The 26,737-nt window shown below is 34.8% G+C and overlaps 1 protein-coding gene across 5 annotated transcripts in view; it reads left to right on the top strand.

Moving 5' to 3' along the window:
* The window catches only part of VRK1 (VRK serine/threonine kinase 1), a 173,710-nt gene that overhangs the window by 99,703 nt on the left and 47,270 nt on the right, over positions 1-26,737 (top strand). For 4 of the 5 annotated variants that reach the window (XM_021007345.2, XM_078150422.1, XM_021007344.2 and 1 more), the window contains one exon: positions 14,818-14,908. In XM_021007345.2, the coding sequence (XP_020863004.1) occupies positions 14,818-14,908 (91 nt within the window). Of the gene's footprint in view, positions 1-14,817; positions 14,909-15,668; positions 15,743-26,737 lie in introns of those variants that run through there. The other variant, XM_021007347.2, reaches the window with a different exon arrangement.

The raw sequence follows: 26,737 nt of genomic DNA, 5'->3' as shown, positions 1-26,737 counted from the left end.
TCTCCAGATATGACCCTTTCATCTTCAACTTGCCCTATCTGTATCTATATCTATCTATCTATCTATCTATCTATCTATCTATCTATCTATCTATCTATAATTTTTCCCTCCAGCTACCCTAATACTGACAGAGGTCTCATGAGTTATAAATATCATCTGTCCATGCAGGAGTATATACAGTTCAACCTTAATAAGTCTCTTATTATTTCTCTTTCCCGTTAACTCTTCATGTTCCACTGAGTCTTGTATTTGAAAGTCAATTTTCTATTCAGCTCTGGTCTTTCATCAAGAATGCTTGAAAGTCCTCTATTTCACTGAATGACCATTTTCCCCTGAAGGTTATACTCAGTTTCGCTGGGTAGGTGATTCTTGGTTGTAATCCTATCTCCTTTGCCCTCCAGAATATTATATTCCATGTACTCAGGTCCCTTAATGTAGAAGCTGCTAAATCTTGTGTTATCCTGATTGTGTTTCCACAATACTTGAATTGTTTCTTTCTGGCTGCTTGTAATATTTTCTCCTTGACCTGGGAACTCTGGAATTTGGCTACAATATTCCTAGGAGTTTTCCCTTGGGGATCTCTTTCAGGAGGAGATCTGTGGATTCTTTCAATTTCTATTTTTGCCCTCTGGTTCTAAAATATCAGAGCAGTTTTCCCTGATAATTTCTTGAAAGATGATGTCTAGGCTCTTTTTTTTTTCGAGGCTTTCAGATAGTCCTATAATTTTTAAATTCTCTCTCATGGATGTATTTTCCAGGTCACTTGTTTTTCCAATGAGATATTTCACATTGTCTTCTATTTTTTCATTCTTTTGGATTTGTTTTACAGTGTCTTGATTTGTCATAAAGTCACTAGCTTCCAATTGCTCTATTCTGAGTTTTAAGGAAGTATTTTCTTCAGGAATCTTTTGGACTTCATTTACCATTTGGCCAATTTTGCTTTTTAGGACATTCTTCTCCTCATTGGCTTTGTGGACCTCTTTTGCCATTTGGGTTAGGCTATTTTTTAAGGTGTTATTTTCTTCAGTATTTTTTTGGGTCTCATTTAGCAAGTTATTGAGTTGTTTTTCATGATTTTCTTGCATCACTCTAATTTCTCTTCCCAGGTTTTCCCTCTACTCTTCTTACTTGCTTCTCAGAATCCTTTTTGAGCTCTTCCATGGCCTGGGACCAATTCATATTTTTCTTGGAGGCTTTGGCTGTAGGAGCTTTGATTTTGTTGTCTTCTTCTGGTTGTATGTTTTGATCTTCTTTGTCACCAAAATGATCTGACACTTCTTGCGAGGTTTGCTCATGATCCCAACCAATTACTTGAGTTATAAACTCTTTATTAAGGTAGAGGTCTGCCTGTACTGTCCCAAGTGTCAGGGGTTTTGTGCAGCTGTTTTCAGAGATACTTGTAGGGACCTGTAAATTTTCAGTTCTTCCAAGGTGCTGTGATCAAGGGTGAGGTGTTTATTCCTTTCCTGGCCTGTGCTCTGGTCTGTGAGTGACCACAAGCCCTCTTTTCTGTCTTGGAACTATGATGAGGATTTTCTCTGCACTGCCACTACAAGCTCCACCACACCAGTGCTCCTCTTTGCCTCAGAACCGCCACTCAGAACTGTGACCCAGATCCAAGCACAGGCAAAGCAAGAGATTCCTGCCTCAGCACCAGCAAAGAGATCCCCTCTGATCAGCCACTCAATTCCCTCTCAGTCTGTGGGCCAGAAGCTCAGGAAGCAGCCACCGCCCCGGGCGGCGCTTGGGATCTGGGGGGCTGAAACCTAGAGTCTTTCTCATCGCAGAAGTAGACTTTTCCCACTGACTTTCTAAGTTGTCTTTGGTGTTTGTGGGTTGAGAAGTCTGGAAACTGTCACAGCTGCCTGTGAGTCAGTCCTCTGAGACTTGCTCCAGGTTCGCTCCAGCCTGTGCACCTATGCTGAACTGCGCTCCTCTCCCAGCCCAGCAGGATATACCTTTCTGATCATCCAGGTTATCTTGGGCAGGAAATTTGTTTCACTCTGTTTTTTTGTGAGTTCTGCTGCTTTAGAATTTATTTAGAGCCATTTTTATAAGTATTTGGAGGGGTTCGGGGGAGAGCTCAAGCAAGTCACTGCTTTTGCTCTGCCATCTTGGCTCCACCCCTAGAGATTTCTATCGAAAATAACACTTTAAAAAGCAAAATTGGCCAAGTGGTAAAAGCCAATGAGGAGAAAAATGCCATAAAAAGCATAATGGACCAAACGGATAAGGAGATCCAAAAGCTCACTGAAGCAAATAATTCCTTCAAAATTAGAATTGAGCAAATGGAAACTAATATTTTATGAGAAATCAGGAAACAATAAAACAAAACCAAAAGAATGAAAAAATGGAAGATGTGAAATATCTTGTTGGGAAAACAACTAACCTGGAAAATAGATCCAGGAGGAACAAGTTAAAAATTATTAGGCTACCTCAAAGTCATATGAGCAAAAAAAGAACCTAGACATCATCTTTCAAGAAATTATCAAGGAAAAATGTCCTGATATTCTAGAACCAGAGGGTAAAATAGAAACTGAAAGAATCCACTGATCACCTCCTGAAAGAGGAAGGAAAACTCCCAGAAATATTGTAGGCAAATTCCAGAGTTCCTGGGTCAAGGAGAAAATGTTACAAGCAGCCAGAAAGAAATAATTCAAGTATTGTGGAGCCACAGTTAGAATAACACAAGATTTAGCAGCTTCTACATTAAAGGATCAGAGGGCTTGGAATATGATGTTCCAGAGGTCAAACGAGCTAGGATTGTAACCAAGAATCACCTACCCAGTAAAACTGAGTATAATCCTTATGGGGGAAAAAAATGGACATTCAGTGAAATAGAATTCTTGATGAAAAGGTCAGAGCTGAGTAGAAATTTTGATTTTTAAATACAAGGCTCAAGAGTAGCATGAAAAGCTTAATAGGAAAGGGAAATCATAAGGGATTCAATAAGGTTAAAATGTTTATGTTCCTACATGGGAAGATGATGCTTGTAACTCATAAGAACTTTCTCATTCTTAGAGCAGTTAGAAAAAGTATATCTAGACAGATGGCGCAGGTATGAATTGAATATGAAGGAACAATATCTGAAAATATAAAATTCACGGATGAGAGAGGAATGTACTAGGAGATAGGGATAGGGAGAGGTAGAATGGGATAAATTATCTCATGTAGAAGAGGCAAGAAAGAGTATTTACAGTGGAGTTGAAGAGGTGGGGAGTGAGTGAACCTTACTCTCATTAGAATTGGTTAAAAGAGGGAATAACATACCCAGGCAACTGGGTAGAGAAATCTGTCTTACCCTATGGGAAAGTAGGAGGGGAAAGAGATAAGAGAAAGGGTGAGGGGCGATAGAAGGGCGAGTGGATTGAGGGAGGGAGTAGTCAGAAACAGAATACTTTTGAGGAGGGACAAGGTAAAAGGAAAGAAAGAATAGAATAAATGAGAGTAGGGGCAATAGGATGGAGGGAAATACAGTTAGCAATAGTAACTGGAAAAAAATTTTGAAAGAAATTTCTCTGATAAAGGCCTCATTTCTCAAGCATATGGAAAACTAAGTCAGATTTATAAAAATAGAGCCATTCCCCAATTGGTAAATGATAGAAAGATATGAAGTTTTCAGATGAAGTAATCAAAGCTATCTATAGCCTTATGAAAAAATACTTTTAACTCACGATTGATTGGAAAAATGCAAAATGAAACAATTCTGAGGTATTATCTCATACCCGTTAGATTGGCTAATAGAACTGAAAAGGAAAATGACAAATATTGGAGGGTCTGTGGGGAAAATGAGACATTAATGCACTGTTGGTGGAATTGTGAATTGATAAAACCTTTCCTTAGAGCAATTTGGAACTATGCCCAAAGGGCTATAAAACCATGCATACCCTTTGACCTAACAATACCACTGCTAGGTCTGTATCCTAAAAGAGATTTTAAAAAGGGAAAGGACCTATATGTACAAAATTATTTATAGCAGCTCTTCTCTGGTGGCAAAGAATTGGAAATTGAAGGGGATGCCCATCAGTTGGGGAATGGCTGAACAAATTGTCCTGTGTGATTATGTTGGAACACTATTGTGTTATAAAAAATGATGGGCAGGATGCTCTGAGAAAAACCTGGAAAGATTTACATGAGCTGGTACAAAGTGAAATGTACTGTGTACAAAATAACAATATGTTTTAAGATGATCAGTTGTGAAATACGATGATCTAAGACAGGTCTGAAGGACTTATGATGAAAAATGCTGTCCTTTCCTAGAGAAAGAACCGGTGGTGTTGAATACAGTGAAGCATACTTTTTTTTATTACTTTCTTTTCTTTTTTTTGATTTATGTTTTCTTTCACAACATAACTAATATGGAAATGTTTTGTATTACTACACATATATAACAACTTATATCAAATTGCTTGCCTTCTCAGTGAGGATAGGTGGGGAGAGAGGAAGTGAAAGAATTTGGAACTCAAAGGGTTGGGGTTTTTTTAATGATTTAAAATTTTTTTTTATTTTTTAAAATTCATTTATTTATTTTTAGTTTTCAACATTCACTTCCACAAGATTTTGAGGTCCAGATTTTCTCCCCATTGTACCCCTCCCCCACCTCAAGGTTGCATCCATTCTGACTACCCCTTCCCCTTATCTGCCTTCCCTTCTATCTCCACACCTCTTATCCCCTTCCCCTTCTATTTTCCTGTAGGGCATGATAAATTTCTATACCCTGTTTCCTGTATTTCTTATTTCCCAGTTGCATGTGAAAACAATTTTTTTTTAACATGTGCTTTTAAAACTTTGGGTTCCAAATTTTCTGCCTTCTATCCTCTCCACTCACTCTCATTGAAAAGGCAAGCAACTCAATACAAGTTCTACATGTATAGTTATGCAGAACACTTCCATAGTAGTTATGTTGTGAAAAACTAACTCTGTTTCCCTTAATCCTATCCCATCCCCCATTTATTCTGTTCTTTCTTTTGACCCTGTCCCTCCTCAGAAGTGTTTGTTTCTGATTACGCCCTTTCCCAATCTGCCCTTTCCTCTATCATCCTCTTGCTCTCTTGTCCCCTTCCCATCCTATTCTCCTGTAGGGTAAGATAGATTTCCATACCCAATTGAGTGTGTATGTTATTGCCTCCTTAAGCCAAATCTGATGAGAATTAAGATTCACTCATTCCCTTGCACCTTCCCCCTCTTCCCTTCCACTGTAAAAGCCTTTTCTTGTCTATTTTATGTGAGATAAATTTACCCCATTCTATCTCTCCCTTTCTCCTCCCAGTATAATCCTCTCACCCCTTAATTTTATTCTCCAGATATCACCCCTTCGTCTTCAACTCACCCTATGCCCTCTATCTATCTGTCTGTCTGTCTATCTATCTATCTATCTATCTATCTATCTATCTATCTATCTATCTATAATTTTTTCCCTCCCACTACCCTAATACTGACAGAGGTCTCATGAGTTATAAATGTCATCTGTCCATGTAGGAGTGTATACAGTTCAACCTTAATAAGTCCCTTATGATTTTTCTTTCCTGTTTACCTCTTCATGTTTCACTTGAGTCTTGTATTTGAAAGTCAAAATTTCTCTTCAGCTCTGGTCTTTTCATCAAGAATGCTTGAAAGTCCTCTGTTTCACTTAATGTCCATTTTTTCCCCTAATGGATTATACTCAGTTTCGCTGGGTAGGTGATTCTTGGTTGGAATCCTACCTCCTTTGACCTCCGGAATATTGTATTCCATCCTCTGAGGTCCCTTAATGTAGAAGCTGCTAAATCTTGTGTTATCCTGATTGTGTTTCCACAGTACTTGAATTGTTTCTTTCTGGCTGCTTGCAATATTTTCTCTTTGACCTGGGAACTCTGAAATTTGTCTATTTTATTTCTGGGAGTTTTCCTTTTGGGATCTCTTTCAGGAGGTGATCAGTGGATTCTTTCAATTTCTATTTTATCCTCTGGTTCTGGAGTATCAAGGCAATTTTCCTTGATATTTTTTTTATTTTTTACCTTTTTGCTTTTTGGTGAGGTACCTGGGGTTAAAGTGACTTGCAAGTTCAGGAAGAGGTGATGATTTGATGAACTTTTCTTCTCATTTAATGATGATACTGAGTCTTAGGGACATACTGATGAAATGTAGCCAGAATAACAAGCATTTGACTCCCAATCTGTGTCCCTGGAAGCATAGGCCCTTTAAAATCTTTGGTGGCATTCTGGGCTGAGAGTGACTCAGATAGTTGAGGTTCAATATTGGAACAAAGTGAAATAGTTATGAAAAGAAATTTACTTAGCCATAGCAGAAGGCTCTTCAATATGGATTGTTATTTAGGACCCCTCAACGTGATTCAGCTGAGTGGAATTGTCTTACCTGATCCACCATCTAAGCATCAAAGTATCCCCTACTCTTCCTGTTGGCTGTTTTTTGTTGTTGTTGTTGTTTTTGTTGTTGTTCAATTACACATTTATTTTGTTTTCAATTCATGGAACTGAACAAGCATTTTCGTAACATCAGCTCCAACCTTTCTTTCCAACTACCTTAGTAATGATGGTAATTTTAAGAATACCTATAACATTTTAATATATATGACAAGTAAATAGTTTGACCTTAATGAGTGACTTTATAACTAGTCTTTAATATTTTCCTCATATTTCTTCTAGATATTTTATATTGGATTTTCCATTGAATTCTGGTCTTTTTGTTACAAATATCTGAAAGTCTTTCACTTCATCAAATGTCTTTTTTTTTTCATTCAGGATTATATTCAATTTTTCTGGGTAAGTTATTCTTGGACAGAACCCTTGCTGTTTTGCTCTTTGAAACATAATGTTCCAAGACCTATTAATGGTCTAGAAGCTGATATAAAATATCTATAGGGGGCAGCTAGGTGGTGCAGAGCACTGGCCCTGGAGTCAGGAGGACCTGAGTTCAAATCTGGCCTCAGACCAAACACTTGACGCTTACTAGCTGTGTGACTCTGGGCAAGTCACTTAACCCCGACTGCCAAAAAATTAAAAAAAAAAATCTATGCTTGGAGTCAGAACGACCTGAGTTTGAGACACTTGACTAGCTGTGTGTCCATGGGCAAGTCACTTAATCTCTCTCAGTTTGCCCTCATCTGTAAAATGAGGATGAATCCATATCACCACAGAGTTGTTGTAAGGATCAAATAAAGTACTATACAAACTTTCAAGTGCTTTATTAATGCTAGCCATCATTACCTGAAACAAATGCCAGCTACTCTATAAAAAAAGCTTGGTTTTCATGTTTGTGTTTAGAAATATTGGGTCTCAATTTCTAATTTTATAATTTTCAAAGCCTTGTGGTTTTTTCTTCTCTTTAAAATCTGTATAGAGCTCCCTAAGGAACTTGATGGTATAGATTTGGTAATAAGACATTTACCCTTTTGAGCAATTGTGTAGTGTTGTATATTTTACCAAGTACTTTACATTTATTTCTTTTTTATAGCATCTTTGAGATAAATCATTTCACACATGAGGAAGCTAAAATTCAAGAGAGATTAAGTGACTTGTATAGGGCCACACAACCAGTTAATTATTATTATGCAATTATATAGCTTCTTTTCTCTGAGGAGGTCATTGTAGTTAAAATCTCCTGGAAGAGGAAGTAAATAGAGAGGTTTAATGGCAATCATAAGCATAACCCAGTCATTGTACTCTTAGACCCTTCCCCTTCTACCTCCTCTATGACAGTGTCCACACAATCATGTCACATTGGTCACTAATCTTTAAAATTCTCCACAATATACTAGTTCATTTCCTGCTACCTACAAACATATTCAGGTTTTCTCTTAGGCTGTCATTCTATATTTCTGATTTCCTTTCCAAAGTCCTAGAAAAAGCCATTTGTACTCATTGCTTTCACTTTTTTCCTCACTCACTCCTCTACACCTTGCAATTTGGCTTCTGACATCATCACTTGACTGAAATTACTTTAAAAATGAAAGACAAGGGGCAGCTAGGTGGCACAGTGGATAGAGCACTGGCCCTGGAGTCAGGAGGACCTGAGTTTAAATCCAGCCTCAGCACATGGTAATCGCTAGCTGTGTGACCCTGGGCAAGTCACTTAACTCTGATTGCCTCACCCCCCCAAAAAAAAAATAAATAAATGAAAGACAGTAACAGCTCTCTAAAGTTATCAGTGATATCTTAATTACTTTCACCCCCTCAATCTTAGTCCTTTTTACTACTCTTGGACACTCTCCTCTGAGTTTTTGCCATTGCTCTCATTGCTATGATTCTCCTTCTATTTCTTTGGCCATCCCTTCTCAGTCTCGTTTGCTATACCATCAGTCATGTATTGAGCCCTGATTGTCACTCTGATTCTCTGTCCAGGGTCCTCTTTTCCTGGGGGGCTCATAGATTGAGACCGAGAAAGGGCCTTAGAGGCCTCTTTCACTTTAGAGATAAAACTGAGGCTGAGTAGTTAAATTATTTGTTCAAGGTAAAACAGTATCTGAGATAGGATTTGATCCCTAATCTTCCTGAATGTAATTCTACTGCTGTGTGTACTACTCTATACTTCATCTCTTCTTCCTGCTCCCACGCTTTCATTGATCTCATCAGCTCCCTGGGGTTCAATGTCATCTCTGTGCACATAGATTGTACGTAGTCAGGTTTAGCCTCTTTCCTTCACCAGCTGCCTGTTAGATCCTTCTCACATGTCTCATAATCATCTCACACTCAACAGATCCAAGACTACTCATTATTCCCCCCACCTCCTTCAAAACTTCCCTGTTTCCTGTCAATAGCATCACATCAGTGGGGTACAGAATTAAAGGAAACTTGAAGTAACATAACTGTTTAGTAATAAACTATTTAACGACACCATTAGACAAATTATGCTATGCTGTGAATTCAGGGTAGCTTACATTTGCCCAAAAGTATTTTCATGCCTATGGAACAACATTACTTGGCTGCCAGCCAATAGAGTTTTCCCATGATAACCTTCTGGCAGAGCCTACAAGTTATAGACCTATGTTTTTAATTCACCCTTATTGCAATAAACAATTATTTTGGTGTTGTTTCCAGAAAGGGTAATGGAAGTAGCACAAATGATTGAAATTCTCAGATACTGCAAAACCTTCAGTTTAAATTTTGCTTCTGTATATTCTACCATCAGACTTTTGTAAGAATTATTAACAAGAAGCAAAACTGAATAATTTGAATTTTACTACTTCTTCTTCCTTAATCTCTTGTGGAGGTAGAAAGCAGTAAACTTATCTAAAAGGCAGAGAGTAGGAAAGAGAGCTTTAAGTGAAAAGCTGACAAAAAAGACTCCTGAGTAATCTAGAATTGACCGCTTAATGCTATTTTATGGAAATTGGATCTTCATGCCAAAGTGGAATTCCATATGGGGTAGGTCTGCTTGAGCATCATCCAGTGATATGGGCTATGGAAATTTTTGCTTGGTCTTAATAAGCCTCTGTGGAACTCAGGTTCATTTCTACATATAATAAATGATGTTCAGATTTTTGTTGAATGAATGAGTTTAGAACATAGAAAGAAAACTACATGTTGATTTTCTGAATTTGGAGTTGGCATATTTGAGTTCATGAATATGTATAATGTAATAGAAAAAACTCTGGTCTTAGAGTCAGGAGACCGGGTTCAAGTCCTTGCTCTGCCATTTGCTATCTGTATAGGGTATGCCAAAAGTATATAAGCTTAAAACCACACTAAAATTTTTGGGACACTTGATATGAACTTATTCAGGTAACCTCCTTTTGGCCCTCAATTTCCTCATCTCTAAAATAAATAGACAGGATTAGATGATACTTAAGATCTATTCCTGGTATGACATTTTAGCTACATGTTGTTTTTTCAGGAACTCAGATTACCTTATTTTAAAGCATCTTACTTTGGAGATATTCAGTGATATAAACCTTGAGGAAAGCTGTCTAAGAAGGGCTTCCATTTGTGTGTGTTTTAGTATTATAGAACAAGATTGCCATGGATCCAGATCTGGAAGGGCCTCAGATGCCATCAGGTTTAACACCTTCATTTTGTAGTGGAAAGGTTGGGAGAGCTTGTATGATTTGCCTGAGACCTCACAAATAACATGAGCCAGGCTGTGGACCAGGTCCTCTGGGCTCCACAAATAGAACTCTTCATTGAGATAATACTACTTTTCTATTCATAAATATAATTGATATAAAAAGATTTCTCTGGTGATGTCAGATAAGGGTTATGTGTTATTGAAGTATTGAAGAAAAAAAATTCTGTTTTCTCATTTTGGGCCTTTCCACCAAAATTCATTTAAAAGAATAAGTCTTTTCAATTAAAATATCTTTATTCTCTTGCTTCATTTGTTCTTCAGTTTGCATAGCGATCTCCTTGTCCCCTTTACCCCCTTCTCATTTCTTCTCTTAATTATGTCTTTATGACCTTTTTCTTAAAATATGTCTGCAATTACATAATGTCCAATTAAATAGTATGTGGGTTTTGAGGGACTTTGGGCTATATCTTCTAAGCGCATTCTGTTTCTTGAAACCACAGTATGTCTAGTATTGTGTAGTACTATAACCATTTCCTTTACCAGCATCATTTTAAAAAATTACAAAACTTGTTTTTAAAAAATGCTAAAAAGCCACACAGGGAGGCAGCATAGTCTAATAGAAGGAAAACTGGACTAAAAATAAAGAGCTCTGGGTTCTAGTTCCAATACCTCTTCTAATTGTTACAAGTGAATTAAACCATGGTTTCTTGGCCTGTAAAATGGGATTCTACTTTCATATACTTTCCTTTCAGTCTTTTTGTAGGAGAAATAAAATAGCTCTTTTTTATTTCCTTGGAAGATGAGTGTGTATGAATTCAGACTGTAATAATTTTCATTTAATTCAAGAGCACATCAATTTGCAAATTAATGCATTAATTTGTACAGTGAATTTAAGGGGTTCTAACATATATATATATGTATATATATATATATGTATATATATATATGTATGTATATATATAGACAAGCAAAAAAAAAACAAACCCCAAACCCAAAGCTAATGTATGCATTTTTTCTGTTCATATTCAGAGCTAATAATTAGGTCTCAATACCTGAAATACATTTGAAAACTTGAGGTTTAAAAAATAAGGAAGGAAATAAATCGATGGTGGGAGGAAGAGACTCCTCTACCAATTTTGAAATATTATTTTCCTTTGCTTTTTCTTTTGAGGGGAGAAACAGGGGAGGGTTATGTTCAGAGCAGTGTTTCCTCCATTTACAAAATCATTGGCAGTTCTGGGGACATGATGTTAGGTCAAAGACAGGAGGAAAAATTAGGAATTACTTCCTAGTTTGGGAGACAACTAAGAGGTGATGTTATTACTGTTTATTTTGTTAGCAATTATTCTTTTCAATAAATAACTTTAAAAGTTCATTTCTAATCTTCACTTTTGTAAAATTTAGAAAGGCCCTTTTCAACTTGATTCAATTAGAAGGATGAATGTTTTTCTCTTTTCAGTGTATTATCTTCCCCTTACTCCCTCTCCACCTTAATTCATTTCTTACATGTTTTTCCTTGGTTAAAATATCTTTTTCCTCAGATTCATACAACATAAGATGTCTTCCCATTTCCTTTCTTTCTCAGGTCTGATTGGAAGTCCGTAAACACTGAGACAACTCAATAATGATCTGTTGATCTATAATGTTAGATTTTTAGAAACAAATAAATGGGAACCCTACCTATCCTTTATACCCACAAGAATTTTTATTCTCTTTTCAGTTAAAAACAATTTTGTCTGTATTTAACTCTTTCAGTCAGTTGTTCATACTTTTAGTCAGCCATCGTTCTAAATGCAACTAACTAACTGATTTGCCTTCTTTCTTCCTCATTGACAGTGGGCAACTACTATTTAACCAAATTTTAGTTCAGCACAATCTGACAGTTCCTAAAAATGTAGCACTATAGCATACATCCAAACAGACAGTTCCAAAATCATCTTTGTTTGAAGTTTTTGTAGAGGTAAAACAGATTTTAAGAATATAGATGTTAATTTGATTTTTCATCATTTATTTTAGATTTTTTTCTTTAGTATATATAATATAATATTTAGCTATACTTTTGTAATAAATAGCTAAATATTGTATAGCAAATAGACTGAGTCCAGCTACACCAGACTTAAATCCTGAACTTGTAAAAGACATTTAACTTCAAAGTACCTCAGTTTATTTTCCTGTACAAAGGCAAGTAGAATACTGAGTAGCTGATACCTGAGACAATTAAGAAGTAATGCAGTACAACACTTTTAGGTCATTAGAAGAAATGATAAATCGTAGAATTTTTATTTGGTTTTGTACTCAGCTGCATGTTAAGCCAGTATTTGATACTGCTTATTGATTGTAATACTGATGCATAATACTGATATTAAATTTGCAAGGTTTTTTTAGACTTTAGCTAGAGAAATCAATAGTCCAAACTTCCTGCACCTGGAAAAGTTGGGAATAAGATTCATACCTGAAATGTGGATTAGTGGAATTCAATATATTTTACCTAACATATGCAGCTTATAATACATGTGTTTGCTTTGTTGGATAAATGATGTCTGATTTCCATTACCATGTTATTCACCTGCATCAGGATGAATAAAGTTACATTTTTTATTAAGTAAACTTGAAAACAAGGTAGATATATTATGCACTTGTGTAGAATTTATTGGATAACATTTTTTGGTGATGGGTATTTAAAATCTGCCCTATTACAATCTGAAGAAATGGATTCTCTCTTGTGTGGAGAGCAATACAGTGCTGAAATATTCCTCCTTAATTTTGATCAGAATGAACAAAAGTGTCTGTGTTTATTCCTGCCTAATGCATCACAAATCTGCTGACATGCTAACCTTGGAGTCTTGGCTGGCGTTAATCAGGCCTGTGCACCGGCAGGAAAGATGTACCTAATGCACTCCATCAGTGCAGTTTGCATATGGAAGTTCTCACAGGGGAGCTGCCCTGTGCCAGCTGAGGGTTACCTGCCCACTGCAGTTATTGTATGTAATTATCGAACCAATCTGTTCAGCCCAGCAGGGTTTAGATGGTAATCATGAAGCAACACTTTGGAAAAAGAAAGATGTAAGGCACTCTCCCCTTCTCTCATCAGTTATGTGAAGTTCTAACCACTCTTAAAGCTATTTTAGTAAAGTAATACCTCTGTATACTGAGCTGTTAAATGAATGCCACTTGAAGTTTCTTAAGGCTTAGTCAAGTTGTTATTTTTGCATTTGTCATTTATATCTTTTTGGAACATTATACATACATACATACATACATACATACATACATACATACATACATGCATATATACATACTTACTTCTGTCAGTATTTTAATCTTTCCATAGCTACCTTAAGAATATTTTTGAAACAGTTGGATTAATTGTTATACACCACATAATAACAGTTCTGTCCATTTGGAGGTTTTAAGATAATGTGGCTTGAATAGAGTTCAGCTTTCCCATGTAGTTCTCTTCGGAATAGAACCCATGGTTGCCATTAGGAAAAATAACAATGTGCTGTCAGCAGGTGTTAGACTTTTTTATAGCTGTACAAAAATGGCCTGAAGCAAAAAAAAAAAAGATTCAGATAAAGTTTAACTTAATGTTAATTGCTAGAAAATATAAATGAGGACATTTGTTATACTCTGGGATAGTGAGATTTTGTGTGTATTGAATTATTTTCCAAATGATGTAAATGGACAAGGTTACTATGAAAATTAGGGATAGCATGAGTGTAAAATTTGGAATTTTAGACATTTAAATTTTAAAATTCATGTTGAAAAAAATCCAAACTAAGAAGTTTTTGAAACTTCTTTTATGATTCTTATACCTACATAATTCAAAAGGAGTAAATGTAAGACACTAAATGAACCAAGTAATACAAATGTAGCAGGAGCAGGAATAGAATGAAAACAGAATGTCTACATCAGCTTCTGACTGCGCATCAACTAGAAGAAAGAAGAGAAGATAGAAAAAGATTTAAAGATCAAACCCATTTTGAGAATTTAGGAGCAGGCCTCTGTCTTTGAGTCTAAACAAACAAATATCCTGTGAAGAAAATGTTAAGGATTGTTATTCAAGTTTGGCAGAGTTCTACTGACATAGTCCTTTGTAACAAAAATCTAGAAGTTACCATTTGGAGGCCTATCCCAAGTCTCCCTGACTACGAATGCCTTCCCTCTAATCCCTCTAAGATGGCCTTCCATCTGAGATTACTTTCCTTTGTCTCCAGCACTTGTCACAGTGGCTGACACACCTAGTAAATGCTTTATAAATGATTGTTAGTTGACTAGAATTCCTCCACTAATTTTGTTAGAGCAATGATATTTTGTGATAGATAAAACAAGTAAGTGCATAATGTTTTTGTATAAAAAATGATCTCCTCCAGTTGTGAAATAAGGTTAATAAAAAGAGTTAGCAGTAAAAAAAGAAAAAAGTATCTTATTTTGAAAGAAAAGCACTGTATGTGTTTTCCTATATGACCTGGGACTAATCACATTCTCTTTCTGAGCCTCAGTTTCTAGAACTGTAAAATCAATTTAAAAATATTTTATAGATTATATAACATGTTTATACTCTGTTTTGTGTGGTAGCACAATCTTTTATTCATAGTGAGTACTTAAAATGCTAAATGAATGAATAGTTCTGATGTATAAATGTTAAGATGACTTTTATTATACTAGAGAGATAATGTGGATAAGGGATTAGAAATGTGATTATAATATGCTTTCAATAAGCTACATATACTATTTATATGACTATGATGTGGTAAATTTGTGTATTCATTTATTCGCCTATGTCAGACCAATATCTCTTTCTTTTTATATTAGAAGCGAAAGAAAGAGATAGAAGAAAGTGTGGCATCGAGTGCTGAAGATATGGAAATTTCGTACCAAAATATATTGGAGGGACGTCAAACTCGTAAGTTTAACACAGACTTCCTTTGCTTCTTCCATACTTGACAATTGGTTTTTCTCATCATAGACAAGTGTTGAAAGCATCTATTTATGTGAGAGTATTAAATTTTTTATGCTAAAATTGCTTGCCATGAAAGTAGTTTTCTTAATAAAAACACTAAATATTTATAGCATTTTGTAATTTTCAAAATGCTTTCCCATGCAGTATCTAATTCTAATCCTCACAATAACCATTTGGTTTAGATAGGGTAGGTACTTTTCTCCATTTTACACTTGAAACTAAGTCTTCCTTACCTCTGCTTTACAACATATGAGTTCTATCAGCATATTTGTCATTACTTTGAATTGTTACTTTAAAAACATTAGTCTTATAAGGTATCTCAAAAAGTGTCCTCAGCTATAATTCAAACAAAATTTGTGTAAGACTCTATATGTGTTATTATGGTCAAATTAATGATTTATCCATTCATAGATATTTTGTGGGAAGACATGGTAGATGTTTACTCTTCCTAAAACCTGCCTATACCCTGAACATTATCCCTAACTTTTCATTTACAACCAATCTCTAATTTATTACCTAATCCATTTGCACTTTTAAACAACACTCATATTTGTATTTGAGATATCTCATATGGAAAGTATATTTAGTTAACACCATGGAGGGTAAAGGTAAGGAGAGTTAACATTTCCATTTTACATCCTGTTGCTGTCTTCTATCTTCCCACTGTTCTTCTCCTTCCTTGTCTTGTTTATTTTGCTGTTAGAAAGTGATATGTTCGAAGAATCACTGCATTGAGGCATATCTCAGCCACAGACTAGCAGCAGCAGCTACAACAGTGAGTGGAAGAAGAATTTAGGAGTAGTAGTAAAGAGATGAATATTCATTTTTAAATACCTTAAATTTTGGTATAAGTGACAGTTTTGGCTTAGACCAAGAGTATTATAGTAGAATTGATATTTAAGTTTTGAAATTATTTCATAACTATATAGGAAACTCATGTGGTTGTTCTTAACTATGCTTATATATATGTATATGTGTGTGTGTGTGTATATATATATATATACATATATGAATAATATGTGTGTGTATATATATGCATATATATACACACACATACATCTGTTTTACATACAAAGTAAATTAGGAACATTTTTATTTAATTGAAATTTCACTTGTTAAGCTGGATTTTATATATCTTTTCTTAACTAAAGAAATAGTAAGGGTGTGGGGGAAAGAATAGGAATACATGCTTCTGAAGTGGGGAAGCAATTCAGATATTTGATATTAGAAACTGAAATTGTTTGAAATAACTCTGAGTTGAGTAGTTTTAAACAAATTCTTCCTTATTCAAATCAGCGCTTTGGTTTGTCACATCTAGATGTTCATTTTTCCTTGATAGCTTATCTTTTCTCTGAAATAGTAGACCAGTTAAGATAATCTGTTATCCAAGTGTTCATCAGTCAAATAAACTTCAACGGAGATGGCACAGTGATAGCAGCTACTTGAGAGGAATAGTCTGAGGAAAGGCAATCATTCACCAAGTCAAGAAAACTTTAGATAGAAAAAGAACACACTTCCATTTTGTTTTGCTGTATACATAATAAAATTCAGTTTGTATTTTGAGGCTTTCACATTTAGTGTCACAAAAGTATTTCAAGAGTATAGTTACCTCTATCAGTAGTTCTAGAAACGTCAGTTTCTTCATTAACAATTTTTTTTTCAATCACAGTTTGTAGTTTATAATATGGTAGGAGATTTTGCTCACCATGGGATCTTTTGGAATGCTATACAAGGCAAAATGGGAGCAGTTTTCTTTTAATACCTATTTAGACCATTTAAAAATATGTATTATTTCACTCATATACCTAAACTCATTTTGAATAGTTGGTGGTCCATTGTGTAAGAACATATTCTGAAAGCTTTCAAAATGTGTATTGTTCAGGTTTTCACCAAAGAAAGAGGGGGGTGATTGGGTTTGTTCCCAGAGCACGGTTCTCTAATACTTTTATTTTTATGTGAGACATAATTTTTACCAATTGAGATTTTTTTTGGCTAAAAATACATTCCCCCCAACACAAAATAAACTTTAAAAATCATGTATAGTCTATTCACTGTCAGTGCTATTTTTTTCAGAATTGTAGTAAAAATTGGGTAATAACACTATTATATACATATATGTGTGTGTGTGTGTGTGTATACATGTATGTGCATATGTACATATGTATGTATGCTTTACTCCCTGATATTTTGGAAATTATTTTTAAAAAAAATCTTTAACCTTGGGACCAGAATTAAATAAAAGAGATTAATTGCATTGTATTTTTGATAGAACAAAGACATTTTCAAGAACAAAAAGTAAAAACAAAATATCAACAGATTTCAGCTATTAATATGTGTATTTCATAGTCATGTTGAAGTGTCTTTAACCTTTTTCAAACACTGAGTTTTATGCATTTTCTTAACATTTAGAATACTTTTGTATATTTTATCAGTAATAGTGAATATTAGAAATTATTATATTTTATATAAGAACAAAAATTAAAATAATTTCTTTAGAACTTCATAGAATTATGCTTTTCTGGACCACTTTGCCCACATAACCATTAAAATTGACACTGGGAAAATGTTAGATTTCAATATAGGTACAGTCAGTCTCCAAGGTATATATTTTTACTACCTACTACCTAGTGTTGGTGATGAGACAAGATGTGGCCAGTAATATATTAAATAATAAATAATATATTAAATAAAGGGAGGGATATGTAAAAATAAAGTATCAGTGATTAATCAAATTGAGGCTCATTATACTGTAGGTTACGGATCACATTAAGAATAAAATTATACTTAAGGCACTTGCTTGCTCTAAATAGATGATTTGGAAATTGCTTTTAATCAAAATTTTAAAGAGGAAGTAAAAAAACAGTTTTAAAAATGATCAAAATATCACCTTTGGGTTACATGACCAGGCAGATGACAAATTAGTCATGGTCTCCAAACATCAGTGATATGATAGTAAACATTTAACAACTAGCTCTCTGAAAATACAGGGCACAATTTCATGTTTAATTTACATTATTAATATTTTCTCCACTACTTTCTTTTTTTAGGCAACTGGGGTTAAGTGACTTTGCCCAGAGTCACACAGCTAGGAAGTGTCAAGTATTTGGTCTGAGGCTGGGATTTGAGCTCAGGTCCTCCTGACTTTAGGGTCAGTGCTCTATCCCCTGCGCCACCTAGCTGCCCCCTCCACTACTTTCTTAAGTCTAGACAGTCAACAAAACAATAAATAAAACGGATTTGTAGTGTTTACTGATATCTGGAGTATAAATAATCATGCTGAAAATTTTGTCAGTTGGCTCTCACCAGGAACTACAAGCTGGCTCCAGCACAGCTATGGCAAATATCTTCACACATCACCCCTCAATGAATTTTGTGGTAGAAATTACAACAATACATATCCACAGAAGAAAGAATCCCTGATAGGGCAAAATCCTATATGAATTCCTAATTTACTAATAGAGTGTTTACTCGGCGCCTCTCACTCACCAACTTCTTCTCTATCTGTTCATAGCAGGAACACAAGCAAACTTGTTCAGAGCTCAGCTCTAGAACAGGATCTCTTTTGCTAAATGACTCTGCTTGTACTCTGCAAGAAGTGACAGTTAAGTGGAGCAGGAAGCAGAAGGGATGCCAGCATAAATGGTTGGATCAGGCCTGAAAGAAAGGGTCCTAAAACCTAGCTGGGGCTTGACCATGCTTCCCCAGAGGTTGCTTAAGGAAGGGATCCAGGCCACCAAACCTTTTAAGTCCCCCAATGAGAGGAACCTAGGGCATACTTATACCTTAACCTTGGAGTCTACTCACCAGCAAAGGCATGAAGCCTGAAAGGGAATGTTTTATAAATGGCTGAAATATTAAAACTATCAAAAGTAAGTGCCTCAGAAACCCAGCAGATAAGCAAATAAATCAGCAAAAGAGATCCTAAAACCAGAAGGAAGAATGAGTAAACTTCAAAGAATTCATAGCTCTCCTTCCAAATAGTATCATATAAAGGAAAGTAAACCAATGATGCTTGGATTCCCAAGAGGGCATGAAACAGGAAACTCCAGAATCATTCAAAAAAGAAGTAAAATACAGAAGGAATTAGGAATGAATATAACTCAGAAATTAGAACTGTCAATGCAGAATTATTTTAATGGATGGATTAGAAACAATTTGAATATATGAAGGAGAATCTCAAAAGAAGTGAAAGAGAAATGAGCAGATTTGGAACACAAAAATACCAAAGTGGAGAAAAATCTGGCAAAATTATTATTATAGAATTATTATGACAGATTTGAAAGACTGACCTAAGAAATCATTAAAGGATAAAACAGGGAAATGAGGAAAAGACTTATTGGAACACAAGGAATCTGGTAGAAGAGGTGAACTGAAGCACCATGTTTTAAGTCCCTTGACCTTCCTACAGGTGAATTTTTATCTTTTGCAGAGTAGAGTTGCAAATTGGGGGGTTGCATAAATGGAGAGAGGGGAGGTGGGAGACAGAGGGTAACAAGTGATGCCAAATCCATAGAGGAATAGTGAACTAAAGGTAATTCCAGTAGTCTCCAAGCAAGTAGGGCTGTGGCTAAGACAGGAGGGATTGATACAGGGGTCTAGAAGAGAGGGAGGGGTCTTATCCCAATGAGGGAGACAGTGATGATATTGTAGAAAAGTACTCACATGGGAGAGGAGATATGTATTTGAAATGGAAGATGGGGACCTCATAATGACAGTAATCTGAAGGAGTTTGTGCATTGGGAGGTCACACCTTGGGACAACTACTACCCAGAATAAGAGGGGAAACATAGAAGTGAAGGTAGAAACACTTCCTTTGAAAAGGAGTTTGGTCATAGTGGGCATGGAGTAGGACTTGGCTATAAGACTGGGGACACATAGCAGTTTTTGCAACAGCACTATTTCTGATGTTGCTACCCTCACAAATTGATATTTCTTTTTTTTTATTAATTTATTTTAATTTATCAACAATCACTTCCATAAGCTTTTGAGTTTGAAATTTTTCTCTTCCTCGCTCCCCAAGATGGCGTGCAATCTGATATAGGCTATTACATATACATTCCTATTAAACATATTTTCACATTAGTGATGTTGTAAGGAAGAATTAGGACCAGTAGGAGGAACCACTAGAAAGAGAAAACAAAGCACAGTAGAATAAAAAATAGCAAATAGTATGCTTCGATCTGCATTCAAACTCCATAGTTCTTTCTTTGGATGTGGATAGCATTTTCCATCATGGACTTTTGGATCTGTCTTAGATCCTTGCATTGCTGAGAAGGGCTAAGTCTATTAATGTTAGTCATTGCACAATGTGGCTTTTACTATGTACCATGTTCTGCTTACTTCACTCAGTTCGTGTTAAGTGTTTCCAGGTTTTTTCTGAAATCTGCCTGCTCATCGTTTCTTATAGCATAGTAGTATTCCATTACCTTCATATGCCACAACTTGTTCAGTCATTCCAGAATTTATGGGCATCCCCTCAATTTCCAATTCTTTGCCACCACAAAAAGAGCTGCTATGAATATTTTTGTACATGTGGGTCCTTTTCTCATTTTGTGACCTCTTTGGGATACAGCCCTAGAAGTGCTATTGCTGGGTCAAAGGGTATGCACATTTTTGTAGACCTTTGAGCATAATTCCAAATTGCTCTCCAAAATGGTTGGATCAACAAATTGATATTTCTAAGAGTGAGGAGAAGAACAAGGGGTAAAATAAGGAGAATAAGGAAAGATCTATAAACACAATAACATACACATTTGTTGGAAGAGAGACCTTAAACCTGGCACTCTAGGAGCTTTAAACACATGGGGGACAGAATAAAGAAGGAAACCATGAAGGTATAACACATCACAAAATTCAGAGTACATTGGAAAAGAAAAGAAATAATGAAGGAAACAAAGCAAAGAAAATCTCAGGAAAATAAAATTGGTGAAAGTAAAATCAAATTAATGAAAATAAATGGCAGGAAGATTTTGAACTCACAACTTAATTGAATGGGAAAAGATGTGGGACAAGAGAGGATGAAAACATACATAAATGAAAGGAAATCCATGACTAGGGAAAAGTTAGTTGAACATGTGCAGGTTACTGGGAGAGTAGCTGTGGGCACAGATTAGCATCAAATTAGGATTTTTGTGAAGATCAAATGAGATAATTGCAAAGTGCTTAGCACAGTATATGGCACAGAGTAGGTGCTATATAAATGCTAGCTATTATTTTACTAAAACTAATCACAGAGGGAAAGCAAAAAAATGAAAAGAAACAAGAAAACCTGCTAACATTAATAGCTATAAACAAGAAACTTATATGATGCTTCTAGGTGATATAGATAATGAACCAATATTAATACTAAACATCTACCAAATGACTTTTTAAATTTATAAATTAAACGTTAACCTAATTTCAAAAAGATATGGATGGAACCACAATAATAGGAAACATTAAAGTACTTCTCCCAGATCTAGATATGTCTAAGAAAGATAAGCAAAGAGAAAATATAGAATTGAACAAATAGTTGGGAGAATTTAGAACTAAAAAAGTTATGGTATCTGAGTAGGAACATTGAAGAATAAACATATTTCTCAGGACCACATAATACCTTTACAAAAATAGAACATGTGGGACACAGAGAAATAATAAATAAATGTTAGAAAGTAGAAATACTGAGCGTATCCTTTACGTATGGTAGTGTAATCAAAACAGTACTTAATAGAGGAAGCACTAGCAAAATACCAGATTTAAATGCAGCCTTAATAATGCATAATGAGTGAGTCAGAGAACAACAAAAAAAAACCCCAATGAAAACATACAATATTTGTACAATAAAGCTAAAGCAATCCTCAGGAAAAATATCTGAGAACATAAATTAACAACAACAACAACAAAATGAACTGTATGTTCAATTTTTAAAAACTAGAAAATAAACTGAAAACAGAAAAGGGGATACTTTGAAAATTAGAGGGGAGGTTAAGTGGAAACAAAAATATAATAGACTTGAGAAAACTTAAAAGCTAGTTCTTTGAAAACACTAACAAAATATATATACTCATATCTAATCTGCTTAGAAAGAGGGATCAATTTTTAAAAAAGGGATCAAAAATTAAACAAAATTGAAAAGAATGTAAAAATTATAACAGAAAACATAAAAGTAATCAGAACCTACAATAGTTGTATCTCAGCAACACTAAATATTTAAAAGAAATAGAAGATTATCTACAAAAATACAAAATATACAATTAACACCAAATGGAGATTTTAATCAAGTTTTAGAAAAGGAAGTTGAAGTAGTTGTAAATGAATGACCAAAATAGGGAGGAGATCCTGGTCTCCCTAATCTCTTAAATATATAAGAGGATCCTGTCAGACTTTTAAAGAACAGTTAATTCCTATATGACACCAATTATTTTTAAAAATAAAGAAGGAAACAAAAAATATAGTCCTAATACTGAAACCAGGGAAATATAAAGTAGGTGTGTATTCATTATGATCAAGTTACATTGATAGCAGGCAAGCAAAGATGATTAAGTATTAGGAAAACAACATAATCATTCAAAACAAGTCTTGATTATATTAACAGTTGTAGGAAAAGGGAAAAAAAAAACTTTGACAAAGTACAACATTCATTTTTGCCAAAAAGAAAAAGCAAAGCTATAAGCATCCATAGAAGAACCTTTTTAAATAAAGTAAAATTGAACTAGCTGACCTGTAAATTTCTTTCTAGCTCTAAATCTTTGACCCTGTATTGAAATGTCATTCTTTTTGTATTATTAAAAGTAGAGATAATAAAGACAAATCAGCAGTTTTTGAGAGTGTGAAATGATAAGTACCAGGTTACTTTCAGCCCTTAGTGTAGGAATTTGTATCATATGTTCTGTTTTGATTTGATTCAGACAATGTTTCATCTATGTGGGAAATTCTCTGGGTAGAAATTACCCCTACTGATAAAAAATAGCCACTCTTTGATATCTTAGTATTCTTAGAGAGTTGCCTTGGGCGCTCATAGGATAAGTGATTTGCCCAGAGCCCCATCCAAGATTGGTCTTCTGTCTGCCACTCTACACCAGCAATCTGGTGAGGTGAATAATGGACATTCTTCCAAATGCCTTCATGTTAGAGAACATTCCAAGCTCTAGAGACTGAGCATTTCCCAGACTGGGACTCATATGAAAAAGTTCCTTTCATTGAATAGACACTCAACATTTGTTGAATGAATGAATGAATAACTTAGTACTAAAACATTTTTATTAAGCATCTACCATGCACCATGCACTCTGCTAGGTGATAGGACTGCTCTTAAGAAGCTTATGATGCATTAGAAATTTATCAGTGAATGATTCAATCCTTATTATTTTTTGCCAGAATAATCTTCCTTCCCATAAATTTGGTCATGTAACTCTACTGATCAAACAATTTTTGTGATTCCCTAATGCCATTTAAATAAGTTCACACTTCTCTTTCTCCTGTTTAATCAAGGCCCTCTACAACTTTGCATCACCCTACATTTGCAGCCATGCCTAATATTCTTCCCAAGAAAGGCCAAGATCACCCACTGCATCCTGGGTGACCGCCTGTTGTTTTGACCTTTGTCTTGCCACTGGGCTCCAATGCCTCTGGAGGAGGACGCAAACCTGACGATTTTGTACATCTCTGCCTCACTCAAATCCAATTTACATTTAAGTCAAGACACCATGCTTGTGATGTCATAATGGATGAACAACAACAATGACCAAAAACAAGCACTATGTACGGTGGGGAAGCTTTGGAAGCATTCCTATAAATACAGGAATAAAGCAAGCCTTTTTTTCCCCCTTTTTCTCACTCTTTTCCCCACTCTTATTTGACAGAAATTTTGAAATATTAACAATAATAAGAAAAAAATATAGTCAAGGAAGAGACAAAACTATTCTTATTTACTAGTAGCATGATATTACATAGCAAGTCCTCAAAAATTAGCAAAGAAACTAATTGAGACAATACTTTAAGTAAAGTAGAATACAAAACAAACCCAGGGAAATTATTTCTGATACAGCAATATTCTTGTTGTATAAATCTAGGAGAAAATAATAGAAATGGAAGTCCCATTCAAAATGACCACAAAATAGGCAAAAAGTCTAATTCAGTCTACCAAGGCACTACTATTCAGTACTTATAAAGATGTAAATACAAAGTGCTCCTTAAAGAAATAACGTCTGACTTAAGTTAACTAGGATTATTCAGTGCTTCTGGCTGGGTCATGCTAACATAATATAAATGTCAGTACAGCCTGAATGAATTCATAGTGCTATACCAAACTACCAAATGGTTAATTAACAGAGCTTGACAAAATAAATAACAAAATTTATAGAGAGAAAGAAAAAGCATCTTGAATATAAAGGGAAATAATGTGGAGATAAGGGGAAGGAATGAAAGAAATAGCACTTCCAGATTTCAAAATATGCTATAAATCAATAATCATTAAAACTATTAAAATTTTTTATTAATTTATTTTGATTTATCAACAATCACTTCTATAAGCTGTTGAGTTTAAAATTTTTCTCCCCCTTCTTCCCTGCCTCCCTCCCTCCCTAAGATGGCGCACAGTCTGACATAGGCTATACATATACATTCCTGTTAGACATATTTTCACATTAGTGATGTAAGGAAGAATTAGAACCAACAGGAGGAACCACCAGAAAGGGAAAACAAAACACAACAGAAGAAAAAAGTAGCAAATAGTGTTTTTCAATCTATGTTCAAACTCCCTAATTCTTTCTTTGGATGAGGATAGCATTTTCCATCGTGAGACCTTTGGAGATGTCTTAGATCCTTGCATTGCTGAGAAGGGCTAAGTCTATCAAAGTTAGTCATCCACAACATGGCTGTTACTGTGTACAATGTTGTCCTGGTTCTGCTCACTTCACTCAGCATCAGTTCATGTTCAGTCTTTCCAGGTTTTTCTGAAATCTGCCTGCTCATCATTTCTTATAGCACAATAGTATTCCGTTACTATTACAACTTGTTCAGTCATTTGCCAATTGATGGGCATCCTTTCAATTTCAAATTCTTTGCCACCACAAAAAGAGTTGCTATAAATATTTTTGTACATGTGGGTCCTTTCCCCATTTGTGTGATCTCTTTGGGATACAGCCCTAGAAGTACTATTGCTGAGTCAAAGGGCATTAAAACTATTTGATACTTGTTAAAAAAAAAAAGTAGATCCAATGAATATACTAGTTAAGGAAGAATCAGTTGAACTCAATTACATAGTTCAGTCAACCCAAGAATGTAAATTACTTAAGTGCAGAACACCTTATTTGGAGAGACTTGCTAGGAAATTTGGAAAATGGTTTGGCGGAACTTAGGTTTATCCAGGACTTTTAAGCTTTTTTTTTTTAATGGGCCCCTTTGGCAGTCTGGTGAAGCCTATGAACTTGTTCTCTTAATAATGTCTTTAAATGCATAAAATACTGAGGATTGCAGTGGCATCAAAAAATTTTAAAACAAGTTTCACAGATTCCAAGTTAAGAACTTCAGGTTTAGGTCCGCATCTTATACCATATGACACAGAAAGATCAAAATAGATATATATCCTCAGTACAGAAGGAAAGATCTTTAATCAAACGAGGGTTAGAGGCAATCAATCATAAAAGATAAAATAGATAATTTCAATTATATGATGCTCTGAAGTTTGCATGAATAAAATGCATATATCTAGGATAAAAAAGAAGTAGCCAGTTGGGGAAAGGTCATTACATCAAAAACACTCTTGTTATATCTAAGATATATAGGGAACTGACACAAATATATAAGACCAAAAGCCATTCCCCTGTGAATAGAAGGCCAAGGGATATGGACAATCAGTTATCAAAAAGAGAATTGTAAGCTATTAACAATCATATGAAAGAGTGTTCCAAATACTATTAATATGAGAAATACAAATAAAAACAACTGAGTTTTCACCTCACACTCAGCAAATTGGCAGAATGACAAAGGATGAAATAGTGTTTGTGTGCTTGTGGAAAGACAAACTTATGGTATATATGTAATAATAGTACATTAATATATGTAATAATATGTTACTACCATGGCAGAAACACTGGATATGATGAATATACAAATAAGCTTTGAAAGACTTATCTAAACTGTTACAAAGTAAACTTAGCAGAACCAGAAATAAATATTCACATAGTGACAACAATGTAAATGAAGAGAACAACAACACAGTATAAATAGAATGTTGTGAAATCATAATGAACTAGATTGGTCCCAATTTATAGATATGAGAATGTACCTTCCTTCTTTGTAGAGGTGAGAGTGACTACAGATTTGGAATAGTTTGTATAATACCTTGACTGATTATTGGTTAGTTTTGCCAAACTTTTTCTTCTTTTTTAAAAATTTGTTATAAAGGATGGCTCTCCACAGGGTAAAAGAGAGAAGAGTATGTTGGGAAATATGAGTAGTGTAAAACCCAAGCATATCAATAAATTTTAAAATAAAAATATATTTTCAGTGGTCAAGTTAAGTCTGTCATGTTGGAAACACTTAATAGCTGATTCTTATTAGATATGTATGTTATAGAAAATACATTATTTTTGCCTGCGACATAAATAATAGCTTATACCTTTCAAGAAAGAAGACTAATCTCTTTGATACAATTTTTGATTATGGACTACATAATTGTTTTCACTCTGATAGTTATATTAGCAAAATGAGGTAAAAATTTGTTTTATTAGCTAACATAGTTGATCATAATGGTAGGCAGTTATTTACAAATTTGGCCATCTAAGTCTTATA

This window comes from Phascolarctos cinereus, unplaced genomic scaffold, assembly GCF_003287225.1.
Source record: "Phascolarctos cinereus isolate Bilbo 61053 unplaced genomic scaffold, phaCin_HiC Scaffold_2;HRSCAF=192, whole genome shotgun sequence".
Classification (NCBI taxonomy): domain Eukaryota; kingdom Metazoa; phylum Chordata; class Mammalia; order Diprotodontia; family Phascolarctidae; genus Phascolarctos; species Phascolarctos cinereus.
Note: the sequence above shows the minus strand (reverse complement) of the source record. Positions and strands in the feature narration are given on the sequence as shown.